Source organism: Ctenopharyngodon idella, chromosome 5 (genome assembly GCF_019924925.1).
Source record: "Ctenopharyngodon idella isolate HZGC_01 chromosome 5, HZGC01, whole genome shotgun sequence".
NCBI lineage: Eukaryota > Metazoa > Chordata > Actinopteri > Cypriniformes > Xenocyprididae > Ctenopharyngodon > Ctenopharyngodon idella.
The window spans coordinates 10,381,105-10,398,681 of record NC_067224.1 but is presented as its reverse complement, the minus strand read 5'-3'; the positions used below and the strand labels follow the sequence as shown (position 1 = coordinate 10,398,681).

The 17,577-nt window shown below is 35.1% G+C and overlaps 2 protein-coding genes across 2 annotated transcripts; one reads left to right on the top strand and one right to left on the bottom strand.

Annotated features, from left to right (window-relative positions):
* Positions 1–1,494: 1,494 nt before the first annotated feature.
* Positions 1,495–6,219, top strand: bspry (B-box and SPRY domain containing). The gene is made up of 6 exons (XM_051895166.1): positions 1,495–2,193; positions 2,895–2,993; positions 3,272–3,502; positions 4,552–4,577; positions 4,683–4,807; positions 5,092–6,219. Exons 1-6 carry the CDS (start codon positions 1,525–1,527, stop codon positions 5,625–5,627), a joined length of 1,686 nt encoding a protein of 561 aa, XP_051751126.1. The 5' UTR covers positions 1,495–1,524; the 3' UTR covers positions 5,628–6,219.
* Positions 6,220–7,039: 820 nt separating this feature from the next.
* On the bottom strand, positions 7,040–17,522 carry coq4 (coenzyme Q4 homolog (S. cerevisiae)). Its single transcript, XM_051895173.1, has 8 exons — positions 17,356–17,522; positions 13,880–14,026; positions 13,042–13,138; positions 12,802–12,904; positions 12,590–12,719; positions 12,154–12,247; positions 9,960–10,151; positions 7,040–7,384 (listed from the first exon to the last, which is right to left on the bottom strand). Coding segments are annotated over exons 1-8 (909 nt in total). The 5' UTR covers positions 17,501–17,522; the 3' UTR covers positions 7,040–7,383.
* Between the last annotated feature and the right edge of the window lie 55 nt (positions 17,523–17,577).

Here is a 17,577-nt window from a genome sequence, read left to right as displayed (position 1 = left end):
CAAGATGTCCAGGACCTCCAGCAGAAAAATAGGCCCACAACATTAAAGATCCAGCAGTATATTTAATCGTGGGCATGGGGTACTTTGTGTGCACAAAATGCTTTAGCTATTTTCTTACAACCACTATCTATTTTGTGAAGCTCAACAATCTTTTGCTGCACATCAGAACTATATTTTTTGGTTTTACTCATTGTGATGAATAATTAAGGGAATTTAGCCTTTGTGTTTCCTCATGTTTATACTCCTGTGGAACAGGAAGCCATGGCTGGACAATTTCATGTTCATGATCACCCTGGTGTGCTAAAAAAATGTAAATATGAATGGGAATATACTTCAGAGATATTTTACTCATAAAAAAATTCTAGGGGTGCCAATAATTGTGGCCAACATGTTTTGGAGAAAAACATTTATTTCATAATGTGATTTCCCCCCCACTTTTAATTTTTTTCCTTCAAGGTTAGATTTTTGCTAATTTTATTAATTAAACATAAAAAGGAACAAAATGTTCTAGACAAAATGTTGAACTGTGCTTAAAAAAAAGATGCTGCAAAGTGTTACAACCATTGCAGCGTCTGCAGAAACACACACCCAAAGTTGAGTATGACACAACTTAAAGGGTTAGTTCACCCAAAAATAAAAACTCTGTCATCATTTACTCACCCTTATGTCATTCCAAACCTGTAAGACTTTTGTTCATCTTAGAAACACAAATTAAGATATTCTCTCCCACCATTGAAGGTCCACGCAAATACCACTTTGACGTTTCATTAAGACATATTGAAACTAATCTATATGAATTGAGCAGTTTAGTACAACTTTTCTGAAGAGACACGATTACATGATAAACAGATTTAATTTAGCCTTATTCACATATAAACATTGTTCAGCAAACATAAACAGAAGCTCAAACGTGCTGCGTAACACACGAGAATGAACCTCATTGGTTCTTGCACACGTCAAGCAACACCCTCCGTAGTTGCATGGACTGTCAATGTAGGGACAGAAATCTGTCAGATTTCATTAAAATATCTTCATTTATGTTCCGAAGATGAACAAAAGTTTTAGGGGTTTGGAACGTCATCAGTGGAATAAATGATTCAATTACTCACTTATAAAAAATTATTGTTGCCACCTTCTGGCTTAACGATGTACTTCAGAAAGGGTCACTGATTGAATCTGAAAGAATCTTTTCAGTGATTCCAAAGATTTGTGTCCCTGAATCTAACACCCGTTTAACAATAGGCCTACTCCATGTACAAAATGTATAGTGCATGAACTGGACCCCTGCATGTGTATATTGTAACTTTACAAATTCCATTGCACGTTAATTGCTTGGATTTATTAAAAAAAACACCATCGTAATATTTCGTGATTTTTTTGACATTGTGCCATGTTAGATTGTTTTGATATTGTGCCATATTTTAGATTGCGGTGGTCTGTGAATATGGTAAGAATTGTGTAACAAATGGACTCCGTTGGTGCGAGTTACACATTAACAGAGCAGTGTTGTCCGATTCTAGTAAAATGCTACATGCAAGATCAGACGACAAATTAGCATATTGCAAGAACAGTCCCAAGTTTCACGTGAGTGACTGGCCAGTTGCCACAACTGCAGACAAATTTAATTTCAGACTTGCGCACTCTTCAACCAGTCCACTTCCGTGTTATACACCTGCGATAGGTAGGCAGGACTCTAAAACTGGATACACCTGCGCCACGGGTATTTTACAGTATACATCAGCGAAACCAGACGAACCCCTCATATTTTATTCTGCTAAGGAACTAAACATATTATCTCTTGGTGCCATGAGTATGGAATATAGACTTTGTGAACTGGCAACGGTGTCCTTGCACGTCAATGACCCGGAGACTGACCCTGGACTGGACGAACATCCAAAACATGAAGAACGAATAAATGTATGTGAAGGCGAAGAGCTGTTTTTACACACCAATGTCACAGCAAACGGAGAATCGTCGACAAAACCTGTGCGCAAATTTGCGGAGACCCCTGTAGGCAGCGGTGCAGACTCCTTATCGGCTTCAGAAGAAGCGAAACTGTGTCCAGAACATGAATGCGAACTACAGTTGTACTGTAATACAGAAAGAAGACTGAAATGCTCGCACTGTGTGTTGGAAGGAGCTTGCCGGGGTCATACAGTGACAGAGCTGGTTACCCGGGCAACTGTAGTAAGGGTGAGTCTCTATTAGTTAAATAACATAATTAGGTTTCAACGTATAAAACATTGACAAAATAATTCATAGCATAACACATTCGTTCTTCCCTTAAAATATATCTCTACTGTTAGAATAATCATGTAAGAGAGTTTTTTGTGTATATTCACATGGAGAGGTCGTGGTCAGTTTCATTATGTCAGTATTGAAGGCTCAATAAAATTGAGTAATATTGTAAAATTGTAATATAGTAAAATTGAATAATGAAATATATATTCCATTTGGGAGAACTGAATTTGTTATCTATACCCTTATGTAAAATTTGATTTAACATTTCCTTAAAAAAATATATATGTTTTTGCATTGCAAATTGTTTATTCACTTCTTTCTTGCTGAGGTTTCCCATACTGTAAAAAACTTTCATAAATAATAAGATTAATAACTAATTTCTTAAGAACTATGATGTTATATTTATTATTGATTAAATACTGAATATGTATTTCAACGCTGTGCTTTCTCTTTTTTGCTTTAATAAAAAACCAGAGGACTCACATCAACACTGGACTCACTTGTGTTATAGAGTGGCCAGAAAAAATAATAATGCACAAAAAGAAGCTGAAATAAAGTTCACACATTTGTAAGCTTTCAAATATTTTGAGGGCCAGTAGATTTGAAAATTCTTGCATGATCTTGGGATCATTTTTCTTCTTTGTATTAAACAGAATCAGTTGGTGGATGTCTGCGAAAAAATGCAGCTGCAAGCCCTGCGGATTGAACGATTCATTGACCGTACACTTACAGCAAGAGAGAAAGCTGTACAGGTACCTGAAGAATTCAGTAGTTCCACACATGCAGAGAGAGAACGAGAGAGAGCATTACATAAATTAAATCAGCAAAACTCACACAATGGCAACCATGTATCATGTTAATATTATGTTATCGAACATAATTGGACAATGTACTGTGATATTACTATATTTTTGGCCATGGCAACTTATACTGTGATTTCAAATAATTTTTAATGTCCCTGGTGTTCAGATGAACTGTAGGTATAACAGTGTAATATGTTATAGTAATTGCCTTTTGTGTCAATTGATAGATAGATGCAAACAGTGCAAGAGAACGAGTGTTGGCTCAGGTGAAAGTGGTGCGTGAGGCTCTTGAGGAGGAGGAGCAGCGTCTCCTAGAGGCCATACAGAGAGAAGAAGAGCGAGTGGAACAGTGCCTCCTCACTCAGAGAGCACACTGGACTCACACTCTGGAGAAACTCGCACGCACACGCACCAGCCTGGTGCACTCACTCACAAACTCAACGGATGCCATGCTTGTGGTGAGTGAATGAAGAAGTCAGGGGTATAAAAAGTGCAGATACATTATGAAAATTTAGAGTATAGAAACTTTGTCAAAGAAGACATCATACTAAAGAATTAGAAATTAAAAAGTAAACTGATTGATGAAATCAAAAGACAGAGTGTGAAATGTTTTTGTCAAGTTTCATGATATATATATATATATATATATTTATATATACATATATATATATATATATATATATATTTTTTTTTTTTTTTTTTTTTTTTGCCTTACAGCAATAAGAATTTTGGTCAAGATATATATCACAATATCATCACAATCCAAATGTCAATTCATGCTTTCTTCACTTTATGTATTCACACAATATGTATTATTATCTTGCTTACATATGGAGCCAGTAAGGAGAATAATGATTTTAAGTTATTGAATTAATTATCGTACTTGAGCATTCAACATAAGTCAACATTATTCAAAACATATAAACATAAAGCAAAACTGATCACATTTGCAGTATTTTCTATGTATTTAATGCCATTTCTTTTTTCCTTTTGATTTTTGATGAAATATGACCTGGACATTTCCTGATGAAATTTACCTCAGAAGAGCTGATTTCGTTAAAGTACCTGTTTAATCACAATTTTCCCAAATGCTTCAATTTTCAAACTTATTAAGGAAAACAAATCAATCAAATTAAAGGTAATTTGTCCTGACAGCATAAGGTTGCACAGCAAATTCATCAGCAGATAATTGACATTTGAGTAATTATAAATAGAGTAATTGGGGGGGGGGGGGGGGGGGGGGGGGGGGTAGTTGAGTACAAGTATTTAGTTTCAATAGTACTCCACAGAGTAAATTACTGATTCCCCAGAATAATACTTAAAATCTAGTAGTAAAGTACTCAACACTCCTAAATCAGTTTCCTTTTTTTTCCAGTTTCAGTTCATTGTTTTTCTGAAAACTAATATGTTTAGATGTTAATAATCAATTAATAAAACATACATATTTATATAAATTACATTTGTGTGATAATCCACTGATTCTTGTGTTTTTGTTCTTTATTTTTAGAGCTCTAATGAGGAAATTAATGACAGGTAATTTCAGTTTGCAGTAAACGCAACAATAACCCCACATAAATGAATAAATACACAAAATGAGAGGCTGGATATAATCATTGATCATGTATATGACTGTGCTAGGATTGAGGATGCAGAGGGTGTTGGTGAACCTAGAGACACAGAGCAACTGAGTTTGAACAGAGGCTGCAGTGACAGTAAACTCATGGTGGGTTTATGGGCCAGTGCATTGCTGCTTGGGCCGCCTGGTAAGTGTACATCTATTTACATTTACATAAGACAGATTCAGTAAATCGCATTTCCATGATCACCAAAATATGATGATCCCCTTCCTAAAAAAATTAGCATCAGACCCTGCTTACATATTGATAACGTGATATTATAACATATAGGTAAAATCAAGTGTACTGTAATATTTTGAGGCATTGGCACATTTAGATTCTACTTCAGATCTCCAATTCTGCATCCCTTACATTCAACTTTTCATTTTCTTGCTCTGAACATCTTCTTAACGTATTCTTCTTTTCTTTAGCCCACAGTTCAATTATGCTACATTTTGAAAAACAAACGGTCAGTCCTCTTCTTTCCCTCTCCAACGATCAGCGCACCTTAACTTTCCTGCCCAAACGTCAGCGTCAGTTACCCCCCTATGATCCGGCACGCTTTGACAGCTGGCCTAATGCCCTCTGCTCCCCTCCCATGTCCTCTGGTACTCAGAGCTGGGTACTTGACGTGGGCACGAGTGCAGCCTTCAAAGTGGGTGTATGCTATGCCAGCATAGAACGCAAGGGGTCCGGCAATGACGCACGGCTGGGCTACAACTCAAAATCGTGGGTGCTCTCGCATTATGATGGAGACATGTCTTTCTGTCATGCTGGATGCAGTGTGGGTATTGCAGTGGCTAAGAAGCTCAGGAGACTGGGACTGCTGTTGGATTGGCCCAGTCAGACCCTGCTGTTCTATGATCCTGAATCTATGTCTGTGCTGCATGTAGTCAGACATGCTTTCAGCGAGCCGCTGCTGGCTGCCTGCGCTGTGGCTGATCAAAGCATTTCTATAGTGCACTGAACACCGGAAGAATATTAATGAAGGTTCTGAAAATCTCAAGATCTTAAAGGAATGGTAGATGCAATGCTATGCAATATCATTTGAACCAACAATATTTTTAAAAAATTTTTTACATTATCTGTGCCATTGAAGACCCATATATGCATTAAGAAGAGAAAGTGTGATAATGTCAACAACATTGTTTAATTATAAAGAAACTAATTTGCCTAATCAGAAGTTAATCAGCAATTCCTTGATTTTGCCAATCTGCTTAAAAGAGTGCTAAAGTGCGTAATTTAAATATTTTTATATTTATGCCTAAGTTATTGAAACTTAATTTTAATATGAATTCTCCATCTCTTGTAATTTGTTTGTGTTCAAATTAGTGCAATTATTGTTGACTATTTGTATTTATTATCTGCATTTCATGTGAAACTTACTTATTTGTCTGAAACAGTACACAACATGGCTGATATTGTGCTTTCATGTGACCACATGAGGCTCTGATGTCACAGGAGAGCAGGGAAATATTGGGCAGGAAACTGTTCTGACCTTTTATCTGATAATGTATGTTAAGTATTCATGCAATAAATTGTGGACTGAAATAGTGAAACCATTTTACACTCTCATTTATTTAAATAGTTTTTAAAATGTGATCAACTTGTGTTGTGTGGCTATTCTGGGATGGTCATTCAGTGTTTCAGATTCATTTAATTATTTTTATATTTTTCAAATTATTGCAATGTTAAGGCATTGCAATAGCACAAACATGCTGCAGTAGCCTTTGTAAAACATTTTTGTCATTTTATCCCTCTCTTTTTTTCTTCTCTGTCACTCACTCACTTAAACATCTCATATTTTGCTAACAGCTGATATGCGATGGGAAAAGGGAGAATGAGAATGAGGATAAAAGCTGAATTGAAACTAGGGTGCGTCAAGTCAAAAGCTGAAGACACCCATCTTACTCATCACACCACTGATACTGTTGTCAGTGGGATTTCTTTTGTGATTTTCTCAATCTGATAATGGTGGGCAGAGTCAGAGTTAGGTGGAGTGTCTATTTGCACTTGGTGTAAACAGACACTCCGGTAAAGGAATTACATGATTTCAAATCAACACAGTAATGTATTTGATATACTTCTCTGTATACTTCTTATCACTGTCTTAAACATCTAAACACTTGATCTCTGATTACAATGTCTTCAGAATTTCTCCCTGTAGAAAAGGAAAAACACTCCAATAATTTGCCGTTATCATATTCTTCAGCTATTTCTCCATTCAAAAGCTGCAAGTGGTAGGCTAATTTTATACCTTGAGTGTTCGATCAGTTACATCTATAATTGCATATACAACTTTAAATTGTTTAAATAAAGTTATAGAATTGTTTGAATTGAAATGGAACGGAATGTTAAATGAGTACAACTTTTCAGGAATTTTGAAATCTTAATTTTTTTTAATGTAAAAAGTATAAATGTACTCCATTTCAAACCAGTATGATTGTTCAGCTACAGTAGAGGAGAAGATTTTCATCAAATAACAACACAAATGTGCTGCATGTCTTCAGAACACATATATTGTGCATGAGTTGTATGGTCCATGATACTTTGTTGTCAGTTTTGGAACTCAACAGCCAAAGTCTAATAAATGTATTCTTTTATGTTCCGAAGACAATAAAAAACACATGTAGAAAGTCCTGTGATGCACGGGCCACCCTTCCACTGGATGTTTTCCTGTCTTTGGTTCGAGATGCCAGGATAAGCTCCAGCACTCCCACAACCCTTCAGGAGACACAGTATATAGAGAATACACGGATTAATGATTTGGCACAAGGGTACTGAAGCTCATAAAGGCAAGGTGAAATTTTTTAAGTTCGTTTACAACCATATTCAAAAAACAATTCTGCTGTGTATAAAAATACACAGAAAGGGAAACACATGAAAAGAAAAAAAGAAAAAGCATGTACTGCCAATTTCAGACCACTGGGGAACACATTGATTCTTTTTTTTTTTTTTTGTAAACAGGCAAAATGCTAAATAAATAAGTAAATAAAAAAATGAACGAAAATCACAATTTTTTTGCCCACTTTTGTTGTTTAACAATGTATACACAATGCATATACTAAACAATTACGTAATTTCAATGTAATATTTACATTTTCTATTGTGAAACTGTTAATTGTGCCATCATTAGTAAAAAAAAAAAAGGTCTTGAAATTCCCAGCACAAATACTGCAGGTCTCTGCCACATTCCAGGAACTTTATGACTACATCATAAAAAACCAAGCATATTCCAGCTTTGCAGCAGATAAATAACTATTTACTCAACACTGCTCAGCAGGCACCTTCAGATTAAAACACTAGAGGGAAACAGAGGACAATATTCTTTTTCTTCTGGTTCACAATCTGACAACAGACTTCACTCATGCTGCAGCACATCTGAACTGGATGCAAAATAAAACTAAGAAGGATATGGATAAATTAACCAGAGTAAAATAATATGAAATAAAAATGTAAATATACAAATTACTAAAATACAAAATTGAACAGAGCATTGTGTTGAGTAAAAATTAAAGATGCCACATGTACTGGTTAAACTCCAATGTAAAAGCACCAATGAACACTCAAGAGGTCAGTGCTAATAGAATATTAATACAAATCCCATTTCCAGAAAAGTTGGGAGTTGGGATATTTTGTAAAATGCAATAAAATCAAGGATCTGTGATTTGTTAATTCTCTTCAACATTTATTTAACTGACACAAGTACAAAGAAAAGTTTTCCAGTGTTTTCACTGAACAACTTTATTGTATTTTGTAAGTATAAACAAATTTTGATTTTGATGGCTGCAACACACTCAAAAAAAAGTTGGGACAAAGGCATGTTTTTCACTGTGACACATCACCTTTCCTTTTAATTATACTTTTTAATCATTTGGGAATTGAGAATACTAATTGTTGCAATTTTGCTAGTGGAATTTTTACCCAATATCGCCTGATACTCAACAGTCTGTGGTCATCGTTGTCTGATTCTCCTTTTCATGATAAGCCATACATTTTCAATAAGAGACAGATCTGGACTGCAGGCAGACAGTCAGGCACATCCACTCTACAGTATAGAGTGTCTGGAAACCACTCTGTTGTAGCACGTGTAGCACTGTCTTGCTTCCCAGGAAAGATGTCATCTTAATAGCAGTATATGTCCCAATATACACCTTCACGTCAATGATTCCTTCACACATATGCAAGCCACCCATGCCGTTTGCACTGACGTACCTCCATACCATGACAGATGTTTGCTTTTGCACCTTTCACTGACGAAAGTCTGGATGGTACCTTTCGACTGAGCGCTCGTTTTTTCCAAAAACAGAACATGCTGAATCTCGGGCCCAGAGAACTCTGCAGCATCTCTGCATTGAACAGATGTACAGATTTCTCCTTGCGTAACAGAGATTCGAGTTGCATTTCTTGATGCAGCGTCAGACTGTGTTAAGTGACAAAGGTTTTCCAAAATACTCCTGAGCACGTGGCTATATTTAACACAGCAGCATGACGGTTTGTAATGCAGTGCAATCTGAGCGCTCAAAGACTCATACACTTTCAATGGAGGTCTCCTGCCTTGCCCTACACGGACCAAGATTTCACTGGATTCCCTGAATCTTCTTACAATATTAATTATAAATTCTTTGCCATCTTGCATTGAGAAATGTGATTTTTGAATTGTTTGACAATTCTCTCAAGACGTTTGGCACAAAGTGGTGTGCCATGACTCATCTCTGCTTGCAAAGACTGAGAATCTCTTTTACACCCAAACACGATACTCTCACCTATTACCAATTCATCTGCTAATTGTGGACTGTTTAAAAAACAGCTTAATTTGGATATTATATAATCGTTTTACTTTTATTTTGCCTCTGTCGCAACTTTTTTGGAGTGTGTTGGAGCCATCAAAATCAAAATTTGTTTATCTTTGTACTTTCGTCAGTTAAAAAAAGGTTTAAGAGAATTAACAAATCACAGATTGTTTTTTATTGCATTTTACAAAATGTCCCAACTTTTCTGGTAATGGTTGTATTAATACCCTATAACAAATAGATGTTTACAAAAATGTATTAAACATCGGTATTAAACAGAATATCTTCCTTCATTTTCTTCCTGAATGATCTAATTAATTCACTATGCATGCCATAGTATTTTCTCGTTACGTGACATTTATTTTTAGGCATCATTTCCCCTTGTAGGAGGAAGAAGGAAAAGAAAGGTGATCGTTGTTAACAATGGGACAGATGTCGATTCCTTGTGGGGCTCAACTACAAGCTAAAATTTCCATCAGTTATTTCAGTTAGACAGGTTACCGTACTATGAGTTTGAAGAAGTATTCTTGCTGGATGGGATCAGATTGACAGGGGGTGGCTCAATGTTCAGCTGGTGTCTGAGTTCATCGAGGTTCTGCTCCCAGCGCCGTTCATAGAAGATGCTCAGAACACATCGGGCACGACTGCCACTGCGCAAAGCCCAAGGTCCCAGAGACTGAACCAGCAACTGTAGACGACTGACTCCAACAAATATCAAATTTGACACATTTACTCATTACTGTAACATGCTTTTTTATTAAAACAAGTACAACAAATACTATCAAAATGTAAACATTTCTTGCATTACAGTAAATGTGCTATAAGTCATTAAAATTATGATTTTGGGGTGAAATATGATTGTGAAATATGACTGAAAGTTCTTGATATACTCTGGAGAGGATCATCCGCATATATTTTCATGGCAAACATTAAATTTTCCATGGGACATTACCTTTTAGACAAATACAATGATACCTTAAAAACCTAATTAAAATCAAATTAATGTACCATCATAATTAATTGCTCAGATACAGAAATATCTTTCTAAGGGTCTTTAGAAAAGTCATCTTCTAAATTGTTTTACAGACAGAATTTCCTGCATTAGGAGGAAGCATAAAATTAACAGTAGGATGTATGTAATTTCCTTGTGGTGACATCAGAGCCAGTAAAGTGCTAGGACTTCATCATAATGAAACCTTTCAAAATGACCATAATGAGACATGAACTAAACCATAATGACACATGGACATAAGAATGGGAAATACTCAGCGAGGACAAATGTTTGTTGCAATCACAGAAATTTTCAGCAGATTTACTGTATTCATGTTATTTTACAACAACCTTTTACAACCTTTCAATTAATAATATGGCAGAAAACACTTCAGCACTTCAAAATCAATCCAAATGATCACTGTGCTATTTGAATTTATCTGATTTTAATTTGTTATTCTGTCATCAATTACTCACCCTCATGTCGTTCCAAACCCTTAAGACTTTGGTTTATCTTTAGAACACAAATTAATATATTTTTAATGAAATCTAAGAGATTTCTGTCCCTCCATTGAAAGTCTATTTACCCATAACTCTGGTCTTCAGATGTTCATCAAAAGATCACAAAAGAAATTCTTATGAATCAAGTGGTTTAATCCAAGTCTTCTGAAAAGATATAAAAGCTTTATTCAGGCTTTATTTAGGCTTTTATTCACATATAAACATTGATCAGTGAACGCACATAGAGCACTAAAATTTGGTAAACGGAAGCTCAAGCATGCTTGCTTGATGTGTGAGAACGAGTGAGGTTTATTCTCGCGTGTCAAGCAGTACAGTTGACTTCCGTTTACCATATTTGATGTGCTCTATGTACTGATCAATGTTTACATGTGAATAAAAGCCTAAATTAAATCTTTTCATTATATAAAGTGATTGTGTTGGAAGACTTGGATTAAACCGCTAGATTCATTTGAACTTACTTTACAATCTCTTAATGAACATTTTGAACCGTCGTTTTGGGTGAATAGACTTTCAATGGAGGAACAGAAATCTCTCAAGATTTCATTAAAAATATCGGTACCACTTAACAATAAGGTTACATTTGTTAACACATTGTTAAAAATACAGTCATTCCTTGTTTGTTCATGTTAGTTCACAGTGCATTAACAAATGTTAACAAATACAACTTTTGATTTTTAACAATGTATTGGTAAATGTTGAAATTAACATTAACTAAGATTAAAAAAATGCAGCAGAAGCATTGTTCACTCTTAGTTAATGTTAACTAATGAAACCTTATTGTAAAGTGTTACCAAAATATCTTAATTTGTGTTTCGAAGATGAATGAAAGTCTTGTGGATTTGGAATGACATGAGTAATTCATGACAGAATTTTAATTTTGGGGGGGAAAAATCTCTTCAGAGATCTCTACAGAGAAAAAAGCACTTCAGACCTCTAACTTTCGGTCAGTTACCACAAACAATAATGTTAATTGCTTTGACAGTAACACACTTACAATGGAAGTCTATGGGCCAAACAATTCTGAAGGGCTTACAATAAGATATGTGAAGCTTGTATTTTTGTTAAAGCACTTATATTAATAATTATTATTATTATTATTACTTTTATTGATATTAATACTTGACAACATGTACAGATGCTGTCCACAGAGCTAGAAAATTTGTAATGAACTCGGAACATTGAACTCACCTGACAGACAATCGGAGGGGTCCAAGCGTTGCCCCAAGAACACACATGGGCAGGCCAGTCTGTGCAGCTTCAAACCATTTCACAGCAACCTCACCTGTGGGTAAAGAATAACAAGAAAATCTTTCAAAAGATGAAAAACACATTCTATTATTTGAAGCTTCCAGCATTTGTGTTGTGTACTGGCTGTCAGCCTGGAATGTGGCTAATGGATGGTAAAGATCACAAAAAGAGAATTTATTGATGATGATCTAGGGAGCTCAATGTACCTCAGTGGCAAAACAGCTCCGATACAGCATTTTATTTACACAGAACCAAAAGCCTAAAACCTGAACTTACCTAAAACTTCTAAGGGATAGTTCTGTATGCATACAATAGATCAAAACTCTAAACACCTGAAAAAGTGGACATGTTCTGTGTTATGGTACAAAACTCTCACCAAGCATATTGGTGGGCATACCAAGCAAGGTATGCAACAAGTCGTGGACTTCACGATATCGTTGTATGACATACGCTAGCTCTTCATTGTCAACAAACTTCACATCAGCTCTCGAGTCGGGGGTGACTCTCTGAAAAAAGGTGAGATGACAATGGTTAATTTGGCCTATTCGCAAATGTTACATGAAATTGTGTGTTTTTCATTTGTCTTACATTTTCTTCTAAAAAACGGAGATACTCTCTTCCTAAAGTCCCATCTGGCAAAGCTGACATTTGAGTGAGGTCTAATGTAGATAGGCGGATCCTTGGACGCTCTCTAGAGACAATATTTGAACATAAAGGTACTGTATTAAAGTAGTATGGATTATCAAGAAGATTTGATGTCCATTATGGATGATGATAATGTGCCATAAACATTTTAAAAAGTAGTCAAAGTAAACAAATGAGACATACACAAGAATAGTGCAACCTTCAGAGTCATTTTTCATCCGATCCCTTAACTTGATCAGGGCCTGGTGCCCTGTGGTTTCCCCGAGCACTGCAACCATATCTGTTTTCGTAAAATATGTTAATATACATGCAAGTTTTGAATCATGGGGATTACAGTAAGAATTCCAGCTCACTTGATTTAGGAAATACCATCCTTGGTAAAAAAAAAAAACACCTTTCAACCTGTTAAAGGCTGTTGTGGTTACATAAATAGCATGCTTATTGCCAACAATATGCTTATCCACAGAAAACTTCTCCAATTTTCACAGAATTGGAATATTCGTCTTACACAATGTTCTACACATTACCCATCTCTTGTGTTTGTATATTAAATTTGTATATTGTCACTTTGACTGTACGTTCAGTATAGGTACCAATAAAATGTCTCCCCATTCCACCATATTTAAATCCATTCCACAGAATGGATTTTGCAGGTTTTCCCTCAAAAAGGTCTACAGATTCCATCTGGGTCTGGTGGTGTGTGAACTGCTAACATCACTGTAGCATTTCTGGTCCAAGACTCGGGGTGCCCAGAAAATTAATGTTATAGTAAAAAGTTGGAAATCCTAACCTGACTAACCCTTGGCCTGTGTTATTAATGAAAATGAAATATTAATGAAAATTAAAGACAAAATGTTGTTCTTGTTATTAAGTATCAATTTCACCAAAAAATTGTGGACTTTCCACCTACCAAGACTGAAAAAGAAACTAACTGTCTGTTCTTTACAGAAAGAGTTATCAAGAAGCCTGATATGCAATCATCACTATAGGTTGACATCATGCAGTGTTATTACAGCCTCACCATGTCTGTAGGGATTCATTAGGGCAGCCACTCCAGAACCTACAGCCAAAATAGCCTTCTGGACAGAGCTTGTTGGGATGTGGCTTGGATACAACCTTCCATCATACTGCTGTGAGTCTGAGCTTGTGTACTGCTGTCCGGTGAGTACTGAGAACAGGAGAGAGAGAGAGAAAGAGTGATGACTCTGAAGTTGAACAAATCCTGAGACAGTGATCACAGTTAACAGACTCAAGTACTCTAAATTCATAGTCCTGTCATTAACTATCATGCCTGCAACTTTACTGTTGTCATTGACATAAAGCTTAAACTTCTCAGAAACCTATTGCTGCTGAGGGTACAAGTTGTATGCCCTAAAGTGTTACAGGTTGTAACAGACTACATTTCAAACCAAAATCAAAAGAACGGGGAAAAAACATATATTTTGTAGAAAGAAAATAAAGCCCGTTTTAAGACAATTATTTTTTTTGACATAGTGAAATAATTTTCATAACAATTAGCATATTCTCCAAATGTCATTACTGTAATGTGTCTGGATGTTTCTTTTTTCTTATTTTTCCTGTCAGGAAAATAACGACACTACACAAAAAAAAAAAAAAAAAAAAATCTTAATGGTCCACATCATCATTTCTTATTTTATTTTTTGATTTTGGTTAAATAATAACCCAGACGTCTTCTTGATACAAAAAAAAAAAAAAAAGGTATCTGTCTCATCTTTAAAATAAGATGTTGGTCGTTTACTATTTGGCTTGCTTAGTTGGGGACACTTAATATTCAGTAATATTCCTGATTTGGCATCACTGTTTTCTGCAGAGCTGTTTATAGCTGAATTGAACTCATTTCCTAATTGTAGAACTTTACACAGTTATTGAACCGAATTGAATCAACATTGAATCAACTTCAGCTGAATAATGACACTATTGTCTTTTTTAACACTGCTTTACAGCAGAATTGAATTCTGTTTGTACCACTGATCATTATTTTCCTGTTTATCACTGAAGAATAGATGCTTTGAAACAATCAGTATTGTATAAAGTGCTATATAAATAAAAGTGACTTGACTTGACATGGTTTACAGATTTATTACTAAAGGATCTACTGTAAAATGAAAGAAAACCAAAACACATACGCATAGCAACATAAACATCTAGAAATTTAAACTTTGTTTCTGAGAAAAGATGCTGAAGATTCCAAAGTTATGTGTAGACTGTGAGACACTGGCATCAATGTTGCACTAACGAATGAGTGTTTGCACATTTAAACACAAGTTAGCACATAAGCACCTCACATAAGTCATATAAATCTAAATATAAAGACTATTTCACCCAGATATTGTAATATAGAGACTAGTAAATACAAAAAACTCCTGAGCCCATTTAAGGGTAATCATTTAATTGATGTTCAACAAATAAAAAACAGAAGTAATAGAGATAAACATGATAAAGCTCGATTTGCTGAATATTAGATCCTTTTCTAGAAAAGCACTTTTTGTAAATCATATAGTCACACACATATCATCTCATAGATATGCTCTGTTTGACAGATACCTGGCTAAAGCAAGATGATTACATTACTTTAAATGAGTTTACCCCCTAAGATTACGGTTATAAACATAAGCCTCATCTGAAGGGCAAATGGGGATGTATTGCTGCAATTTAATATTTTCAGTATTACTCAGAGGTCTGATTTCAAGTATAATGCTTTTGAAGTGATGGTGTTTATGCACTGTTATCTAGTGTAAGTAATAAATACCTTTTGAATTTTGTACTGGTTATACAGGCCACCATAGAGACTTTATCAAAGTTACGAACTCAAAAAAAAAAAATCTTAATGGTCCACATCAACAAAAAGTGCATCCCAAAACTATACATGACTTATAAAGATGAGTCAGTTACATCAGAGGTAATTTAAGTGTAAAATAAAATTGTTTTCTGTATCAATATATATATATATTTTTTTTTTTGAAAATTGTTTTGATGATTTACAGATTTATTGGTATTGTGAGGTATGACTATTTTGCTAGTTGAATTGAGCAGCATTTCCCAAAAGCACTGTAACTGGCACCACGATATACTTAGCCTTACAATGCTTTTGGGAAATGCCAAGCCTAGTCTGTTTTACTTAAGTACACTTTGGATAAAAACGAATCCCTCGTAGTATAGTAAATAAAACACTTTGAATTATAAGAATTAAAAAAAGTTCTCAAAGTTTTCTTGAAAAGGTAAACTGTAGTATAATTACGAGTAGCTTTATATTAAAAAATGGATGTCTGTGGTATGCGTTCTGTATTAGGGTGGTATTATGTTAACTTTTTTGTAGATCCAATTACAAAAAGTTATGGTGGAACACATAGCAACATAAATTTCTCAACAGAATTCATGGATCCTTTTCAGGCGCATGTGATGACACATATCTGCAAAAAGTAAAATTTTAAATCTAGCAAAGTTTTAATATTTTAATTTTGTAATGTGCATTTATAAGACTACACATGTGTTGTTTTATGTCATTGTTCCAAACCTATATGCATTTCCTCTGCAGAACACAAAAGAAGATATTTTATTTGAAGAATGTTGATAAAAATTTGGGTGTGACTTCCTCTGCATGGACAAAAAACAAACAAACAAGCAAAAAAAAAAAAAAAAAAAAAAAAAAACTGAGACCTTTCTCAAAATATCTTCTTTTATTTTCCTCATAAGAAAGACACACATACAGTTTGGAAAGTCATGGAAACGCAAAAATGTTTTTTTTCCCCCCCTTTTGATGTTAGAGAAAACGGGAAAACATAGTTTGTTATGGTTTCCCATTAACCATAGACATTTACCCACCTACGACAATAGAGACAGGCGTTGCTGTAAACCGAAGCAAGTACCAAGGAAACATGAAGTCATTAGGAGATAAACAAAAACAGACGAATAAAACAGTTTAATGAAATCATTAAAAAAACACTAAAACATTACAAAAATCGGACATTTCCTTTTTAGATATTTGTAGAGTTTTTAAACACCGAACCAACGTTAAATAGCACAGATCGCTTTATATTCTCGTTTATTTTCTATAACCGTGAAAATATACCTTTTTTTTTTTAAACTAAGATAACTATCAAACAGCATGACAGACGTGGTCGTGCATGTGGTTTGTTAGATTAAATGAATTATTTGGTGCTAGCGGTCAACTGGTGTAGTTTAATCGGTACGATGCAGTTTAAAGCTGTCGCTTGTTGACATGAAAGGCAACCCCAAACACTGCATTTCAACTAACGTTAGTACATTTTGTAGACGATCAAGTAAGTTGTACTGTATGACAGACTGACCAGCATATTGTTGATCTAAACGCTTTCATAGTACTAGTTAGCCAGTGAGCTACTTACAAGGTCAGACATTTTGCAATAAAACACGCTTGCTACCCTGTTACACCGTGCAATTTAACAGATTGCATTTAACTATGGACGTAGTTGAACTCTAAAAACTTATTAAAAATACCTCCATATGAACGTCGACAATAATTTCCTCGGGAGATTTTTAAAATACTAAGGAGAAAACCCGGAAGACCACGCATCATGGTTTGCAGGGGCTTTACTGTCTGCTTTCTTGTGAGCAGCCCCAAGTACAGGTCTCTGCAGGACATTAATGATTGATGGGCGAGGTCATAAACAAAGGGGCGTTTTTGAGAGCGTTACCTGATTTGCCCACGTCAGAATGTAG

What these genes read in the sequence shown, in the direction of transcription:
- bspry (XM_051895166.1), top strand. Translation starts at nt 1,525, where the DNA reads ATGCTACATGCAAGATCAGACGACAAATTAGCATATTGCAAGAACAGT. An exon ending in CCCGGGCAACTGTAGTAAGG is followed by an intron (nt 2,194 to 2,894) that starts GTGAGTCTCTAT and finishes TGTATTAAACAG; the next exon opens with AATCAGTTGGTGGATGTCTG. An exon ending in CAAGAGAGAAAGCTGTACAG is followed by an intron (nt 2,994 to 3,271) that starts GTACCTGAAGAA and finishes GTCAATTGATAG; the next exon opens with ATAGATGCAAACAGTGCAAG.
- coq4 (XM_051895173.1), bottom strand. Translation starts at nt 17,500, where the DNA reads ATGTCCTGCAGAGACCTGTACTTGGGGCTGCTCACAAGAAAGCAGACA. An exon ending in AATGAATCCCTACAGACATG is followed by an intron (nt 13,139 to 13,879) that starts GTGAGGCTGTAA and finishes TTACGAAAACAG; the next exon opens with ATATGGTTGCAGTGCTCGGG. An exon ending in CCCCTCCGATTGTCTGTCAG is followed by an intron (nt 10,152 to 12,153) that starts GTGAGTTCAATG and finishes TGTTGGAGTCAG; the next exon opens with TCGTCTACAGTTGCTGGTTC.